The sequence below is a fragment of the Phyllostomus hastatus genome, unplaced genomic scaffold, assembly GCF_019186645.2.
Source record: "Phyllostomus hastatus isolate PE091 unplaced genomic scaffold, TTU_PhHast_1.1 phas_scaffold_1066, whole genome shotgun sequence".
NCBI lineage: Eukaryota > Metazoa > Chordata > Mammalia > Chiroptera > Phyllostomidae > Phyllostomus > Phyllostomus hastatus.
Genome location: NW_025334004.1, coordinates 27,036,319 through 27,052,541, shown reverse-complemented (window position 1 = coordinate 27,052,541; position 16,223 = coordinate 27,036,319). Strand labels below are relative to the sequence as shown.

The 16,223-nt window shown below is 47.7% G+C and overlaps 1 protein-coding gene across 1 annotated transcript; it reads left to right on the top strand.

The window, feature by feature from the left end:
• The first annotated feature begins 7,576 nt into the window (after positions 1 to 7,576).
• On the top strand, positions 7,577 to 16,217 carry PRDX3 (peroxiredoxin 3). Its single transcript, XM_045854111.1, has 7 exons — positions 7,577 to 7,672; positions 9,036 to 9,159; positions 11,309 to 11,450; positions 12,017 to 12,152; positions 12,947 to 13,050; positions 14,899 to 15,064; positions 15,365 to 16,217. Exons 1-7 carry the CDS (start codon positions 7,637 to 7,639, stop codon positions 15,416 to 15,418), a joined length of 762 nt encoding a protein of 253 aa, XP_045710067.1. The 5' UTR covers positions 7,577 to 7,636; the 3' UTR covers positions 15,419 to 16,217.
• Positions 16,218 to 16,223: the final 6 nt, after the last annotated feature.

The following is a 16,223-nucleotide window of genomic DNA, read 5'->3' as shown; positions in this document are numbered from 1 at the left end:
AGCCAATGATTTTCAGTTAATATGGATAAGCAAAGACTCCAAACCATCACTTACAGTCTTTTTATGGCCAGCATCTGTCAGGTGATTACCCAACCAAAGCCAGGTTCATGAGTTTGAGCATGGTAGCCTGCAACAGAAATGTGGATACAGCCCTGGCTGGTGTGGCTCAGTAGACTGAGCGCCAGCCTGTGAACCAGAGGGCTGCCAGTTCGATTCCCAGTCAGGTCAATGCCTGGGTTGTAGTCCAGGTTCCCATTAGGGGATGCATGAGAGGCAACCACACATCGATGTTTCTCTCCCTCTCTTTCTCCCTCCCTTCCCCTCTCTCTAAAAATAAAAATTAAAAAAAGAAATGTGGATGCAGTCTTGACAACAAAGGTAGAGTTGCTTCTTAAAGAGAAGGAGGCGGTGAGGTGAACTGAATGCAGTGTGGAAAGCCCTTAAAACCAGGGGACTCATGACTCGTAGGTGAGACGGGCTCCAGCAGTTTGGACCTTACTGCTACAAACTTTCTCCGGTTCCAGAGCCTCTAGGTTTCATTATCGTGCAGACCATGAGACAAAGCTTTTACTGTCCTACGATGCCTGTAGGTTGCAGACGTCTAAGACACATTACAGGTATGTGAAAATTTCATTGATCCAATAAAAGGAGGGCATGCTTGCTCCCTCTTGAAGTCTCCTCTAGCGACTTAAATGCTAAATCGAATCTAACAAAGGCTTAGAGTTTTAGAAATGTTATGTCTTACACAGACTGCTCTTTAACAATGACATAAAATAGATTATGGTATCCAATTTACCCAACTGATTTGGAGCAGCTTAATTTCCTCCTATAGAAGCCAAGGCAGGGTTACCGTGCTACAGAAATAAGTTTTGTGCAAGAACCCACACGGCTGTCAGAGTCTCCTCGATGGAGAGAGGATGCCATCTAGCACGGACTCCGGAGAGCAGCAGCCAGCCCCCGGATGACAAAAGCAAACCTCAGGCTCCACATTTTGTGGTCTGAAATGAGTCCGTTGAGTGTGCTAGGCCAGTTCACTTACAGTGCAAACAGTTCCCACATGCTACCAAGTGGGCTCCGCTTATGAAGTGGTTACTGGGCTATAGAACATTTCCATTACTTACATCTCCAGCTCCACAACCCTCTTGTGCTCCAGGAGCCGAGCAGCTTTCCAATGAATCTCCCTCTCCCCCGGCTGAATTTGCCCTCTCGTGTTGTGGGGAAGGTGGGGCAAATGTTGGCATGTTCTGATTAAGGACACAGGATATTCGTTCCATGAAGAGCTGGACCATAACTCATTTCACTAGTCATCCATAGATGAACATTTTTATTATTATCAGTCCTTTATGAGAACAATAAGACAATGATTTTTTAATTTAGTTTAACTTTTTAAAACTGATTTGAGAGAGAGAGACATTGATTTGCTGTTCCACTTATTTATGCATTCATTGATTGCTTCTTGTACGTGCCCTGACCAGGGACTAAACTTACAACCTTGGTGTATCAGGACGATGCTCTAACCAACCGAAGCACCTGGCCAGGGCAAGACAATGATTTTTTTTAAGAGTTAATGAGCACATTTTTTCTTTTTGTCTTCTAGCTTTTAAATTTACATACAGTAAAATAAAATTCACTCTTTTTAGTGTTTAGTTGTATGAATTTGAACAAATGCATACACTTGTGTAACCACCAACACAACCAAAACATAGAATAGTTTCATCAACTTCTGATTTTGTTTTCATATTTCTCTTTCCCTAAAAATAAAATCTGAGTTTCTAAAATCATTAAACAGAATTGACATATAACTCAGCAATTCCATTCTTGGGTTTGCAGGCCGGCACTCTTGGGGTATTCTCATATACCCCAAAGAATTAAAAACATGTGTCCACACAAAAACTTGGACACAGGCATTCATAGCAGCACTTTCAGAAGAATCAAAGGGTGGAGACAATTCTAATGTTCATCAGTAGATTAATGGCTAAGCAAACTGTGCTCCAGCCACACAATGGAATATTATTCGGCCGTAAAAAGGAATGAGGTGTTGATTCATGCCTCAAAGTGGATGAAACCTCAGAAACATTTTTCTAAGTGAAAGAGGCCAGAGACAAAAGGACAGATGTTGTATGATTCCGCTCCCATGAAATATACAGAAAATTCATTGAGATGGGAACACAGACTGGTGATTGCTCAGGGGCTGGTTTTGGGTGAAGGCAGGGGAACTGTTTAGTGGGTGTAAGGTTGATTTGGGGTGATGAAAATGTTTTGGAGCTGCACAAATGGGGTGGTTCCCCAACACTGTGAATGTCCGAAATGTTACTGACCTGCTCCTTTAAACTGGTTCATTGTATGTTGTGTGAATTTTACCTCAATAAAAATTAAAATTTTAATCCAAGTAATAGTTGAGAAATACTTCAATTAGACCAAGTGATGAATGATTATTAATGTGCTAACAATTTACAGTTTTCAAATTGCACTCCCCTACATAATCAGTAGGTAGTTATTATTTTTTTGCTCCCTTTTTATTTCTTTATTTATTGATTTTAGAGACAGAGAAAGAGGAACAGGGAGAGAGAAACATCAATTTGTTGTTCCACGTATTTATGCATCAACTGGTTGCTCCTTGCATATGCCTTGACTGGAGATCAAACTTGCAAACATGGCGTAGCAGGACAACACTGTAGCTGACTTAGCTACCTGGCTAGGGTGCATCGGAAGGTATTGTTACTTCAATATTATAGATAAGGAAATTATAGGTCAGAGAAATAACAGCATGCATGACCAGAAAGTTGCCAAGTTGGGACTTTAGGATGAGTTCCTGATTTCACTCCACTGCATAGCCTTCCCGCATGATAGAAACGTTGCAGCGTTTTCACCAAATGGCACCGGCCTCGCAGAAAGAGAGAATACTGGCAGGAGGCCTGGAGTTTGGGGGAACAAGTTGAATGGACAGAAGGAAAGGCAGAGGAGAAGAGGAAGAAGAAATCAGCAACAGAGGACCCCAGCCCTAGCGTGATGAAGGACATCACGACAGGGGGGGACAACGGGCAAACAGGCAGGAGATGGGGTGGGACTCCGAAGGAAAGAGGCTTTGGGCCACAATAAGCACCCCCATTAGGTAATTCCAGATTAGGAGCTTTGCCGCCCCAGTGACCAGAGGGACTGCTCCTCAGGCTCCCTTCCCCCAGCCCTCTCCTCCTCCCCCTCGCTGATGTCATTTTCCCACTTGGAAGGGACCAAAGACAAAACAGAAACTGAGCAGTGTCTTTATTTTCAGTCCAACCTCCCACCCCACCCCTACTCATCCTCTCTCCCTCGGCCCCCACATCTCTCCCTCTGACTCCCGCATCTCTCTCTGTGGCCCCCACATCTGACTTGGGAGGACACCCATATGGACCACCCTTGATCTTGCCTTTCTTGCCCCCATCCAGTCCTCCTCCTCCAACTGGCCTCTACCCCTGGCTTTTCCCTGGAAGAGATCAATCCCCAGCAATCAGCCTTCCCTGCTGAAGACATTCAAGTATTATTCAGCACAGTTTAGCTCCTCTTTATTCCCAGCTCTCCCTTCCAGAGTAGGAATGTGGCTTCATTTCAAATAACTAAAAGCCCCTCAAAGTGTTTTCCCAAAATAAAAGCTTCTCTTCCCCTTCAGATGAATTTTTCCTCCATCCCTACCACCACTGCAACAAAAATACTGCTTGCCTAAACAGTCTGCATCTCCTTTTCCATCACCAAATTTCAGAAACATTGGTGCCAGGTCACAAAGCATATCCAGGGGTGTCCAACAGGCAGCTTGTGGGCCCAATGTGGCCCAGGATGGGTCACACAATATCATAAATTTACTTAAAACCTTCTCCCCGCCCCTCACCCCACCGCAGCTGGAGTGGCTCAGTGGATTGAGTGCCGGCCTGCAAACCAAAGGGTCATTGGTTTGATTCCCAGTCAGGGCACATGCCTGGGTTACAATGGGGCCAGGCCCCAGGTGGGGGGCGAACAAGAAGCAACCACACATTGATGTTTCTCTCCCTCTCTTTCTCCCTCCCTTCCCTTCTCACTAAAAATAAATAAAATCTTTTTTTAAAAAGGATGTAGCCATAAAATTTTTTAAAAAAACCTTTTTGCTCATCAGTTTTTGTTAGTGTTTGTGTATTTAATGTGTGGTCTAAGACAACTCTTCTTCTTCCAGTATGGCCCACAGACACCAAATGTTAGGACACCCCAGACACGGTACCATTTTTGAAGCATTTTATGGGCTCCATTTCCCTGTCCTATGAAGGCTAGCTCAGTGAGGGGCCCCACATCATGCACAAGAAGCAGCTGCTTTTCATGACCCCACGCTTTTTGCCCTGGAAAGAGGAAGAACTCAGCAAAACCCAGAGTGATGCCTGCCATCTCTAATTGTAGCCCCAGCTACCAGAACATTAACTTGTGGTTCCAGGGAGGTATTTTCCTAATCATCATAAAAAGTAGCGTATAGCTTTTCATTTGCCTTTCCCTCCACTAGGCCCAGAAATTCTCCCAAACTCACGAGGGAGAATTTCCGTTATTTTCTACTCTTTTGGTAATGAGGACAAGGTCAGTGTGTTTTTTCTTTAGGGGAACAATTTGTGTCCTTGTTGTGACAGCTAGAGAAACCTGAATAGAAAGATATTCTTTTCCAGAGTGAGTGCACAGAGAACATTGGCCATCGTGTCACCCACTGTTTATTCATTCTTTTGCCAAACTATTTCTGAGCAAGTCGACATGAGCCGGGCACTAGCCTAGCCGCTGGGGCCACAGAGATGAATAAGACATGAGCTCTACCCTCAAGGAGTCCACAGTATGCTTAAGGCCCAGACAAGGCCAAAGAAAATTCCACTGGGACATGACAAGAATGATGAGAATGTGAAAGGCGCATGTGCAATGCTTTCTAGGCACCCGGGAGGGTTCTCCCACCTGGACGGAGAGAGGAAGTGGTCAGGGACCGCTCAGCCGAACAGAACTGATATTGGTGATTGAATACCAGTCACGGTTTATCTGTCTCGGAATGCACAAATGGAGGGCTCTGCGTGTCCTGCCAGGAGTTCTGGCTGTAGCCTGAGATTAGCTGAAGGCCATTTACTTTGTAATTCTAAACAGGCCGTAGGAAGACTCCCACATGAAATTTCTTCCGGTCTCTGGGCCTGAGGTTCTAGGGTATTTCATTCCCGTTAGGGCGAGGGAGATCAACCTTTAGAGTGAGATCAGCAGACCAGGAGACCAACATGTCAGCTCTCGGGGAGTTCTTGGTTCTCCTGTCCCTGAGCCCACGAATCCCTGTGTGCCTTGAGGAAAGCTCTTTAACCATCTTGTTCTACAAAGAAGTGATAAGCAGTGAGACTACCTCTCTAGTGGCCAAAAGGCCTGGGAATTGGGCTGCTGTGTTGGGCCCATGGTTGGTGAGAGGGATACAGTAATGTTTTGTTGAGTGTGCGCCTAAACTGCCAATGTGAAGGAGTTTGGAATAATCAAGACTCATGGAGATAAAAATTAAAAAATGTCCTACTGTGATTTATATTGAGGGGCAAGGCAAAAAGATACCTATTAGACAGTACGTTCTTAAGATGAAAATTAAATCACATATTAAAAGAAAACATTTTAGTCCTGGCTGGCGTAGCTCAGTGGATTGAGCGCAGGCTGCGAACCAAAGCATCACAGGTTCCATTCTCAGTCAGGGCACATGCCTGGGTTGTAGGCCATGACCCCCAGCAACCGCACATTGATGTTTCTCTCTCTATATCTTCCTCCCTTCCCTCTCTAAAAATAAATAAGTAAAATCTTTAAAAAAAAGTACACACATACTCTTTTTTTTTAAAAGAAATAAAACATTTTAAAAAGTAGACAGAAGTTAATATGATAGAAGAGAACTTTTTTCAAAATTGTACCAAGCTATTGGACACCCAGTGATTAAAAAAACTGAATTCTGCATCCATCTTAGGGGGGGGTCAAGATTTCCTTCTAGTGACAGCTAAAACTCGTTTCAGGTAGATGGGCATCTGACAAGTGTCTTACTGTTGTGGTCACCTTTATTACTCAAAGTTAGCTTTAAAAGAGGAAAAAGTTTCCCAAGTAAGAGCCTAGTACAGGATCCTTAAGGCAGAGAAGGCTGAGCTGCAGAGAGGAAGTGGGTAGGTACCTGGCATCTTCCCCTTCCTTGACCTCACGTCCCTCCAGCTTCCAAAAGAGCATAATTTGAGTCTGTTTGGAGATCAGTGCCTGTGCAAGAGCCTCACTCTTCACTCCTGAATGAAAGGAAACACTTCATCACTTGGAGAAAAACAAAATGTATTCAAAGTCTGCTCAGTTGTTTGAAAATGTAGCATGTTTGCTTGGGTGCAACATCGTAACGAATGTCTATCTAATCCTCCTGTGGGCCGAGTGCCCCTGTAGGTCTTCTGCAGGTCAGCTGCCTTCTCACAGCTAATGCTTGAGGTAGAGGCTACGATTATTCTCATTTTACTGTTGGATGTGGAAACAGGTATAGAAAAGCAACTGGTCTAGTCATGAGGGATTCATGATGCCCAAGACACTCGCCCTACCCTCCAAAACTGTACATGACAGGCCAGCAATCTGGTCCCATGTCCTGGTGGCTCCAGAGACATGCCACTAACCCTTAGAGCAGTGTTTTGTCTTGTTTTCCAACCTGGGGTGATTTTTGTCACCCAGGGGACATTTGGCAATGTGTGGAGACATTTCTGGTTGTCACATCTAAGTGGGTGCCCTCTTCCCACAAGCTTGGCAGGGAAAAAAAGAGAGAATAGGGTGGGCAACACCAGGCAGGTCCCCAAGATGGTGAACCTCGATTGCAGGGCTAGAACCCACTGGGCCTGTTCTGGCAAAAGAGCAGAAGGTACGAATGTACAGAAGGGGATTGACATAAACAGTGACTAACATGCAGGTGATGTGCAGACTCCACGAACTGAGTCGGTAATGCAATGACTGGGGCTTGGAAAATAACCATGTACGGTCTGCAACTTGTCACATTTAAGTCCACTGTGAGCTTTTTTTACCCGTTTAGTCAGTTTGCTCTGAAGTACTGTGCTCACCAGAGGACGTAGTTTTCCTAAATCGACAGAAAATAAAACTTAAATTTGTCCCAATTCTCCCAGTTTTGGGAAGAGAGGACAAAATGGAGGCCCACACACCATCCCAAAGGTTTTCAGGACATCAAAACCTTGATGTGGCTGACCCACTTAGCTTGTTAACAGACTAAAATTGCACTGAAATTACTTCCATTTCATGCAGAAGCCGAAATAGGAAAGAGGTCCTTTAAGAAACAGCTATAAACAGTAAACCGTACAGGTTAACAAGTAGCAAATGTAGAAATAAGTATCTAGCTCCCCCGCCTTGAATTAGTCCTTTTTAGGCTGGGGCAAAAATTAAAGACAAAGTCTTACTTTCTCAAGTACTCAGCTACTCTGAAGCCATAACAGTAACCTTCCCCTCGCAATAGGGACTGAGGGACCCAACCAAAGGGCGGCAGGGCCGTGTGGCTCTTCCCACCCGGGCTCCAGCGCTGGCCCCGCCCCCTCACGACGAGAACCCGCCCTTTCCGGCCCCCGCCTCCGCAGGCCCCGCCTCCTCTGCTCCGCGATCCTCCTCGCGGCTCCGGGGTGCACTGAAGATGGCGGCCACGGTGGGAAGGTTGCTGCGGGCTACGGTGAGTGGCAGCCAGCAGGGAACAAGTGCGGAGGCACTGTGGTGGCTGCGAGAACGTGGCTCCCAGACTCAGTCCCACTCCTTTGCGGTCCGGGGGATAGTTCGCTCTTGGAAGGTGTCAGCGGGTAACGGACCCAGCAGCCTTCTCCTCTAGGGAATGCTCCTCGCGCCTGCGCAGAGCTTCCCTTCCCCGGCCCTCTCCTCGTGGTCCCCTCCTTTAAGGCATTCTCGCTCGGAGTTGCAGGTCCCCAGTCCTCTCTCTACCTGAGCACACGCATGGTCCTGCGGGCGGGCTACCTGCCTCGGGTCCTGGTTCTGTAACAGACTCTATGACCTTGGGAAGTGACTTCGCCTTTTCGAATCTCAGTTCACTTTCCTTACCTTCAGGTGGAAAGAGTGATGCCCACATCAAGGTGTGGCTGGGAGCATCCACCAACGGCTGGATGGAAACCGAAGTGCTAATGTAACCAAAGTGCTAAAACGCAAAAGGCGCTCTTCTCCCACCCCCTAGATGTGCCCCCACGCTTTCCTCCTGGCAAAGCCCAGGACCCTCGTGGTACCCACCCACCCCCTTTCTCACGGCGGGGTTCAACGCAGGCGCTTCTTCCTGAGTCATGCTGGGCATTAAAATTGGGCAAACCTTACCCTTGAGCCCCATCCAAACTTTCCTAGAGGCTGAACTTTGCTCTACTTGTTTGCTTGTCGGTGGGGCTGGAAAGGCCTTGTCTTTTCTAAGGAAAACCTTGACGTGGTAGAATGTCTCAGCATTTTCGTCCTGGCAGAAAGGCTTAAATACACGGGGCCTGGCCAAGTCCCCTTGGTTTTTGAACCCTCAGTGTTGCTTTTAAGAGCATAGGGTCTTTCTTTATGGCCCTCCCTTGCAGTGTTTTTTTGAAATGTATATATTTAAATAAAAATCATCTATGTTTAAGATGTACAACATGATAATTCGATATACTTAATTAAATGATTACTACAGTCCAGCTAATGAGCATCTCTCTTCATGTAGTTACCTTTTCGTGTGTGTGATGAGTGCCCCTGAAATCGGCTCTCCTGCCATGTTCCCAGTGTTGTTACTCAGTATAGTCGTCACGCTGTACATTAGCTCTCTGGACTTACCCATCCTACCTAACTGCAGCTGTGTGCCCATGACCAATATCTTGTGCATTCTTGAAGAAGGAGGAAGTAGGAGGGAATGTGAAGAAGCTGGAGACCCAGTCCATGCTCTTAGAGTTTTGGTTCGGTGTGGGGTCCATAGGAACAAGGACAGCTGAGGCCCCCATTGGCCTGTGCCCTTTCCGCAGGGCCAGCCTTTAGCCACCGTTCTGAGACAACTTCCTCATACAAAGTGTTTCTCTTACCAGGCTGCCCGACACATGAGCGCCATCTCTGCCTCTGCAGCCCTTCGGCCTGCTGCTTCTCGAAGAACGAGCTTGACAAGTGTGTCGTGGTCTGCTTCCAGCCAAGCAAAATTTGCCTTTAGCACCAGTAAGTGTTACGCCTTGTGCTGACCCAGGCGGTGGAAACATGAGTCATCTCTGGACAGGGGCTCTGAACCCTGGCTGTACATGCTTTAGACTCACCTGGGGAGCTTTTAGAAACACACCTGGCCCCAGGCCCACCCCGGACAAATTGAGTCACTCTCTGGAGTGACTTCCAGGATATCAATGTTTTGTAAAATCTCACCAAGTGATTTTGCCCTGGCTGGTGCAGCTCAGTGTATTGAGTGCCGGCCTATGAACTTAAAGGTCACCGGTTTGATTCCCAGTCAGGGCACAGGCCTGGGTTGCAGGCCAGGTCTCCAGTTGGGGGCACATGAGAAGCAACCAATTGATATTTCTTTCCCTCTTTCTCCGTCCCTTCCTCTTTCTAGAAATAAAATCTTTAAATATTTTTATTTATTTATTTATTTTTAGAGAGGGAAGGGAGGGAGAGAGAGAGAGAAACATCTGTGTGGTTGCTGGGGGTCACGGCCTGCAACCCAGGCATGTACTCTAACTGGGAATCGAACCTGCGACACTTTGGTTCGGGAATAAAATCTTTAAATAAATAAAAAGTAAAATCTCACCAAGTGATGCTAATGTGCAGCAGCCAGGGTTCAGAATCACTGAGGCAAACCGCCCTTGTGTCCACTTCCGTGTTGGTTACCCAGGTTTGAATCCTGGTGGAGGAACACGGGTAGGGGTGCGGGGAGATGACTCAGATGCTTCTGTGGCAGGGAGGGGTGTGAGGTAAGTGGGAGGGGCAGGCAGCCTGTCAGCAAGGAGACTTTTGGATTCGAACCTGTGTGCAGGCTCCAGTTGGCCATGGCAGTCCCTGGGCTCCTCCATGACCTCAGCGTGAAGCATAGCTATTACTTGAGAATTACACTCCATTTTCTAGAATGTGGGCTTTGCTGCGATCAGCCTCAGATAATGAGTGGCATTGGAAAATGCCTCCTCTAGATTTGTCTCACATTTGAAAAAGCTTGTGATGGTGTGGGGGGTATACTTTAGCAAAGCCTTTGTTTACGGGTGAAATGTTCTAAAACGGGTCCCCAGCCTCCAGCCCGAGGACCGGTACTGGTCTGGGCCTGTTAGGAACCAGGTCCCGGAGCAGGAGGTGAGCTCGAATGTGATGCGCTTGAATCGCCCCAAAACCATCCCCTCACCTTGGTCCATGGAAAAATTGTCTTCCCTGGTGCCAAAAAGCCTGGGGACCCCAGTTCTAAAAAGTTTTACAATTTCACCACTGTGGAACATTCCAACTTTCTGAGGCGTGACTTGCTGCCACACATTGAAAACTTTCGTTGTTACCTATTCCAGATTCCCACCTGCAGCGGCTCCTGTAGTTTCTGCGGCGCAGGCGTTTTGACACACGATCTCTCTAGTCTCTCGATCTCCTTTGTTCCTCACTGTAGATAGAAGCAAGTCCTCTCTAGTTCTGACACAGCTCTTGAATTCTTTTCATTGTTCCTGGTCTTCCCTCCACACACCCTTCCCCTCCGCACTTCTCCCTCCGATAGGGAAATCTCCTGCTACCTTCAGTGCCCCTCCTCCAGCTCCTCTCACCCTCCCCCACCCCAGACTAATCTGCCTAAGAACAGCCAGCTTCCATCTATGCGAAAACCTCCAGTAACTCCTTTATCTCTTACTTTAAGAACACTCCTCACCCTGACATTCGGGGCGTAAGAGCGTGGCCTTCAGCCACTCTTGCTTTGTCCACCACTCTTCGTCCTGCCCCACTCACCTGCTCTCTCTGTTCCGACCGCGCTGCGCCTCGGCCAGACCCCACGCTCGCCTCCTCCTTCCTCCATGCCATTGGCCCTCTCCCGTCTGGACTTGGCAAAATCAGAACCGTATTTAGGATCCATATCCAGTCTCATGTCTTCCTCAATTCCATCCCTACCATCGCTGGTCATCTTTTTGGTTAGTTTTCCATGGCACTTTTCAACTGAATTTGTGTACAGTCCAGAACTATGGGAGGAAAATTAATTTACGTAAGATGTACAGTTGAACTGAATCTCCTAGTTAATTTATACAACTAATGCATTATTGTTAATTTATACGACTAACGCATTATTGGGAGAGCTTTAAATAAAATTATAGGTGCTTGCATTAGCAAATGATAAACTCCATGTGCCTGTGGTTTTTTTCAGGTTCCGCATACCATGCCCCGGCCGTCACCCAGCACGCTCCCTACTTTAAGGGCACAGCCGTTGTCAAGGGAGAGTTCAAAGAACTAAGCCTTGATGACTTCAAGGGGAAGTACTTGGTGCTTTTCTTCTATCCTCTGGATTTGTGAGTGTCATTTCTGCAGTACCTGAATGTCGTTCTGAGAGCGGGCAGAGGTCCCCACTTGCATGCTGACGCTGTCTGCCCCAAGGCAGGCTCCGTGCCAAGAAGGGTTCTTTCTGAGCCTCTCTCACTGACGGCCTTGCGGGCGCAGCTTGCCTCTGTAGCTAATTTCCAAGTGTCAGATTTAGAGGGTGGCGTGGCGTTCTCTTTCACACGGTTGGTGGGGTTTTCGTAAGGGCGCTGCACGTGCTCGGGAGCGGCGGCTCCTGCAGGCCAGTCTGTGGGGAAGTTTTCGCTGGTCTGGAAGAAAGTGAGGAAAGCACAGATAATAAAGGGAGTTTCCTCATAAAGCTACTTAATTTAAACAAAATTGTTCTTCATTCTTAGACTGTGTCTCCCCACCCCTTCCCGCATTTCCGGACACAGTTCTTAAATCGAAAAGTGTGTCTGGGAATGGTCCACCATTTTGCCTTTAGGCAAATTAAACTAGTTTTTACACTATCTATTGTTCATATTTTAAATCCTTGTTTTTAAACTCTCTGACGAGAATTACTGCCCCTTTTCTCCAGCACCTTTGTGTGTCCCACGGAAATCGTTGCTTTCAGCGACAAGGCCAACGAGTTCCGAGACGCGAACTGTGAGGTGGTGGCCGTCTCCGTGGACTCCCACTTCACCCACCTCGCCTGGATCAACACGCCGAGGAAGGTCTGGACGCCGCGTGTCTTGGCTTTGCTCTTGGGGTCTTAAAACAGAAAAGACCCCGCCAGAGACTAACCTGGGGGTCGTTAAAGCAGGCCTCGTCTGAAATGGGCTGTTTGTAGGCCCTCGCCTGCTGGCAGATTCTGCTAGCTGTGCCCTCAGGTCCCTTGGCCTTGCATGCCTGTTTACTCCCCGCTGCACTCTTATTTCCACGGTCCAGATGGTGACGGGCAGCTGGCTCTGCAGGGCGGGGGCACGGCTGGGTCTGTCGCCGGTGCCCTGTCGATCCCATGTGCCCTGCGTGGCTTGTGGGGCGGTGGGTAGATTCTCTGACTTCAGTGTTCCGTGTGCTCAGTATTTTTGCCTAAAAACGTGCTCGGAAGAATCAGAATTTCTAGCTAAGATGCTGGACTGTCAATAACAAATTATTCAGGGTTTTGTTTTTTTTTTTAATACGCTTTCCTTTTTCTGCTTCGAAGTAGAAAAAGAAAGCCCTGTAGTGTTAGCCGGGTTTAAATCCTGCTTCTGTCCCTTTCTAGCTGGGACCTAAAGCAAGTCCCTTAACCTTGTCTGCCTCAGTTTTCTGATCTTCGAAAAGGTGGTGACAGTAGTTTCCACTCCAGGGGCGTCGGGAAGGGGGAGTGAGCTCACGGAGCTGAGAGCGGTGCTTGCCCCGTCGCTGGTGCGCAGTCCCTGCTGCCGGTTGCCATTATCGCTGGTCTCGGACGCCGTGTTACCTGGCCGCGCAAATGTCGCGAGAGCGCCCGAGTAACAGCCCGTCTCGTTTGCATTTTTGTTAGAGCGGCGGCTTGGGCCCCATGAACATCGCGCTGCTGTCGGACCTGACCAAGCAGATCTCGCGAGACTACGGCGTGCTGCTGGAAGGCCCTGGGCTCGCGCTGAGGTGAGAGGTCCTGTTCCTCGGGATCTGCGTGTTTGGCATCATGCCACTTCTTAGGGAATGTACGGAGACGTTTGTAGGGACCTTGGCAGAGCATTCTGGAAACCCAAAGTCCTTAACTTGAGCTTTCTAATAAGCCCCAGTGAATGCCCCTTGCGAGGCTTGGCGGTCTTTCAGAAATGGCCTAGACACGTCTGCCCCGCACCACCCTGTGTCTGTCCAAGGACGGACATGGTGTCCTGATGGTCACACTACTGCACTCTCCTGTCTGAGAGCCGCCTTGGGGGGGGGGGGGGGCGCATCCTGGGTTTCCGGGGCAGGGGGACCGGCAGGGCCGAGTCGGCACCCTGGAACGGGCGAGCTCTCGGAAGGCCCTGGAATCAAACCAGCCGGGTGTGTTTGTGTTTAAACTCGGCTCCTTAATAGCTTAATAGTGTAACTTTGGGCAGGTTACTGCACCTCTTTGGGTCCCAGTGTTTTCCTAACCAAAAGGAGGATGTGCCTCCCAGGTTGGTTGTGAAGACTGAGCGAGATGAGGCGGCTGAGGTTGTTAGCACTTTATGACCCCTGGTTATGACCCCTGTGTCAGAAGGTCATTACTGTCCTCTTTCATTCATTCTGTGGTTACATTTTCATTCCTTTGAGTGCGGAAGCCTGCTTTCTGTCTGTAGCAGCCCCGCATGCAAACCCACCCGTCCTGGGAGGGATGAAAGCTTTCCTTAGAACTGGCACCTTCATGGCCACTGAGGGAAGGGGAGGGATTGGGTGGAACTTGACCTCCAGGACGCAGGTGAGGACCCCAGACTGTGGCTTACAGTTTGGCTTGGGCCTGCTTCCCTTTTGCGTTATACCCGGAATTTTAGCTCTGGGGGTCACGGTGGAGCATGGGCCTTTTTTAACCCAAGGCGATTACTGTCTTTCTTTGCTAAAGTAAAATCCAGCTCAGACAGAGTTGGCAAGGTGAGGAGAAACAGTGCTGGCTTTTTCCTCCCTGGATCCTTCCCTGTCGGGTCTTACTTCTTTCACAGTTACCTCCCTACCGGTTTCAGTTAGGACTGGCGGGGGAGAGGAGCAGAGTCTGGCTTGTACGATAAGGCTTTCTTTCTGGAGTCTGTGGGCCCTGCTCCGTCCCAGCTCCGTGTCTGCACCTGCCCCGTGGACTCCAGTGTGGCTCACCTCCAGGAGCACGCCACGGGACCTGGGAGCCTCAAAGCCAAACATCCGGGGGCCAGGCCCAGGGAGGGAGAAGCACCTTCCTACCTTGTGAGTTTTCTCTGGCTCACCTTTTCCCAGAGCGATTGACACTTGGAATGCCACACCCTTCGTTTATTTGTGTATTTGTTTTTAAATTTGTATTGTATTTATTGGCTGACATTGGTGAATAAATGTGAGTTTCAGGTGGGTTCTTCCTTCAGATTTCTGCTCCGTATAGACTTCTTTCTGCAAGGATTTTCCCGTGGGATCTCCACCCTGCTTTATCCAAGAATTCACTCATTTCATAAGTATTTACTGAAAACAGATAAAATACATCTCTGTCCCTTCCCATTTGCCTGTGGTTTCTTGCCAAGAGCTGATACAGCAGCCCCAGGAATGCTTGCTAAGTCACTAATAAGGAAAGAAGTCTCCGCTCTCTGTGACTTTCAGATACTGTGTGACATTCAGGTCACATTTGCCTGTTTTCTACGGTGGCCTGGTCCAGTCCTGCCTAACAATGAAAACTTTGTTTTTCAGCAAATGATAGCACTTAATAAAGGCTTTATTAGGGAGCATTAAAGACAGAAGAGGGTGGAAGTTAGAGTCTTTCTAGTTCTGGCACTGCTGAGGCACTAATGGGGACAACTTGTGACGCAGAGGTCTCTTCATCATTGACCCCAACGGAGTCATCAAGCATCTGAGTGTCAATGATCTCCCGGTGGGCCGAAGCGTGGAAGAGACCCTCCGCCTGGTGAAGGCATTCCAGTTCGTGGAAACCCATGGAGAAGTCTGCCCAGCAAACTGGACCCCGGACTCCCCTACGGTAGGTTTCCTTTCCGAAAGCCCTGGGCCCCCGACTGCCTCCAGGGCTGCTGGTCTGGAATATCCACAGAAGGTATCTGCCCTTGGAGCAAGGCTGCAGAGGGTGTGTGAATGGGCGAAGCTGCCAAGAGGTGGGACCAGGGGTTAGGCAGACGGGCGCTGTAACTTTTATCCATGTGTTTAAAAGGAAACAGACTAGCCTTTAAAAAGTTAAAGAACTTTAGTGTAAAACTTTAGAGCTTTCAACTTGCTTTTGAAACTACTGCCTTAAAGTCAGTTACCTAACTGTTTGTGTTTTCAGATCAAGCCACATCCGACTGCTTCCAAAGAATACTTTGAGAAGGTGAATCAGTAGATCATCCCGTGCGTACCTGCAGCTTCTCAAAAGAACCACAGTTGGAACTCTTAGCATTTCAAAGATGATTATGTGTAGAAGGCAAGAAAGCAATTATGCTTGCATTCATAAACATTACTCTAAATGTTTTTGTACATTGACTAAAGCTTTTTAAACATAGTTAGTTACTAACATGAGTCCTTTGTTGGTAACTCTTGATGGCCAGCTGTGTATAGACGGCCTGGCCCACCACCCGTTTCTTCAATCACGTCTTCCATGGGAGGCGCGCTTAGCCCTGCTTGAACCTTTGTGTGCCCCAGTGCCGGACAGGTACCAAAAGCCTCTGAGCAAGGGTCCTGGAATTCTCTTCTCGAATTTCTTTTTATTAAACTGAATTTTCTTTTGAGGTAACAAAGATCAAGGGTCCTGAAATTCTCTTCTCAAATTTCTTTGTATTGAACTGAATTTCCTTTTGAGGTAACAAAGATCATAGTTTTAAGTTGTTAGCATCAGCAGTCTAGTTTAAATTCAGCTCTTGGAGCGGAGATATATGATGTAACAAATGTGAATCATGTATTTAAAAAAAACACAATGGCAAAGTGACTTCACCGGCCATGCATGTTGCTCGTCCCTGAGATTTGTAGTTTGTGTAATTTTATTTGTTAGCTGACTTGGTGTCTACATACATTTCTAAAGATCAGTCGAAGGTGATTATAGGGGATATTTATTGAATCCATGGATTGCATTTTGAAATCAATGTAATTATATTTTCTGAAGCACTCAATGTAAAGTATATAATAAAAATAAACATTTTAAAATATTTGCA

What these genes read in the sequence shown, in the direction of transcription:
- PRDX3 (XM_045854111.1), top strand. Translation starts at nt 7,637, where the DNA reads ATGGCGGCCACGGTGGGAAGGTTGCTGCGGGCTACG. An exon ending in TTCTTCTATCCTCTGGATTT is followed by an intron (nt 11,451 to 12,016) that starts GTGAGTGTCATT and finishes CCTTTTCTCCAG; the next exon opens with CACCTTTGTGTGTCCCACGG. An exon ending in GGCCCTGGGCTCGCGCTGAG is followed by an intron (nt 13,051 to 14,898) that starts GTGAGAGGTCCT and finishes CTTGTGACGCAG; the next exon opens with AGGTCTCTTCATCATTGACC.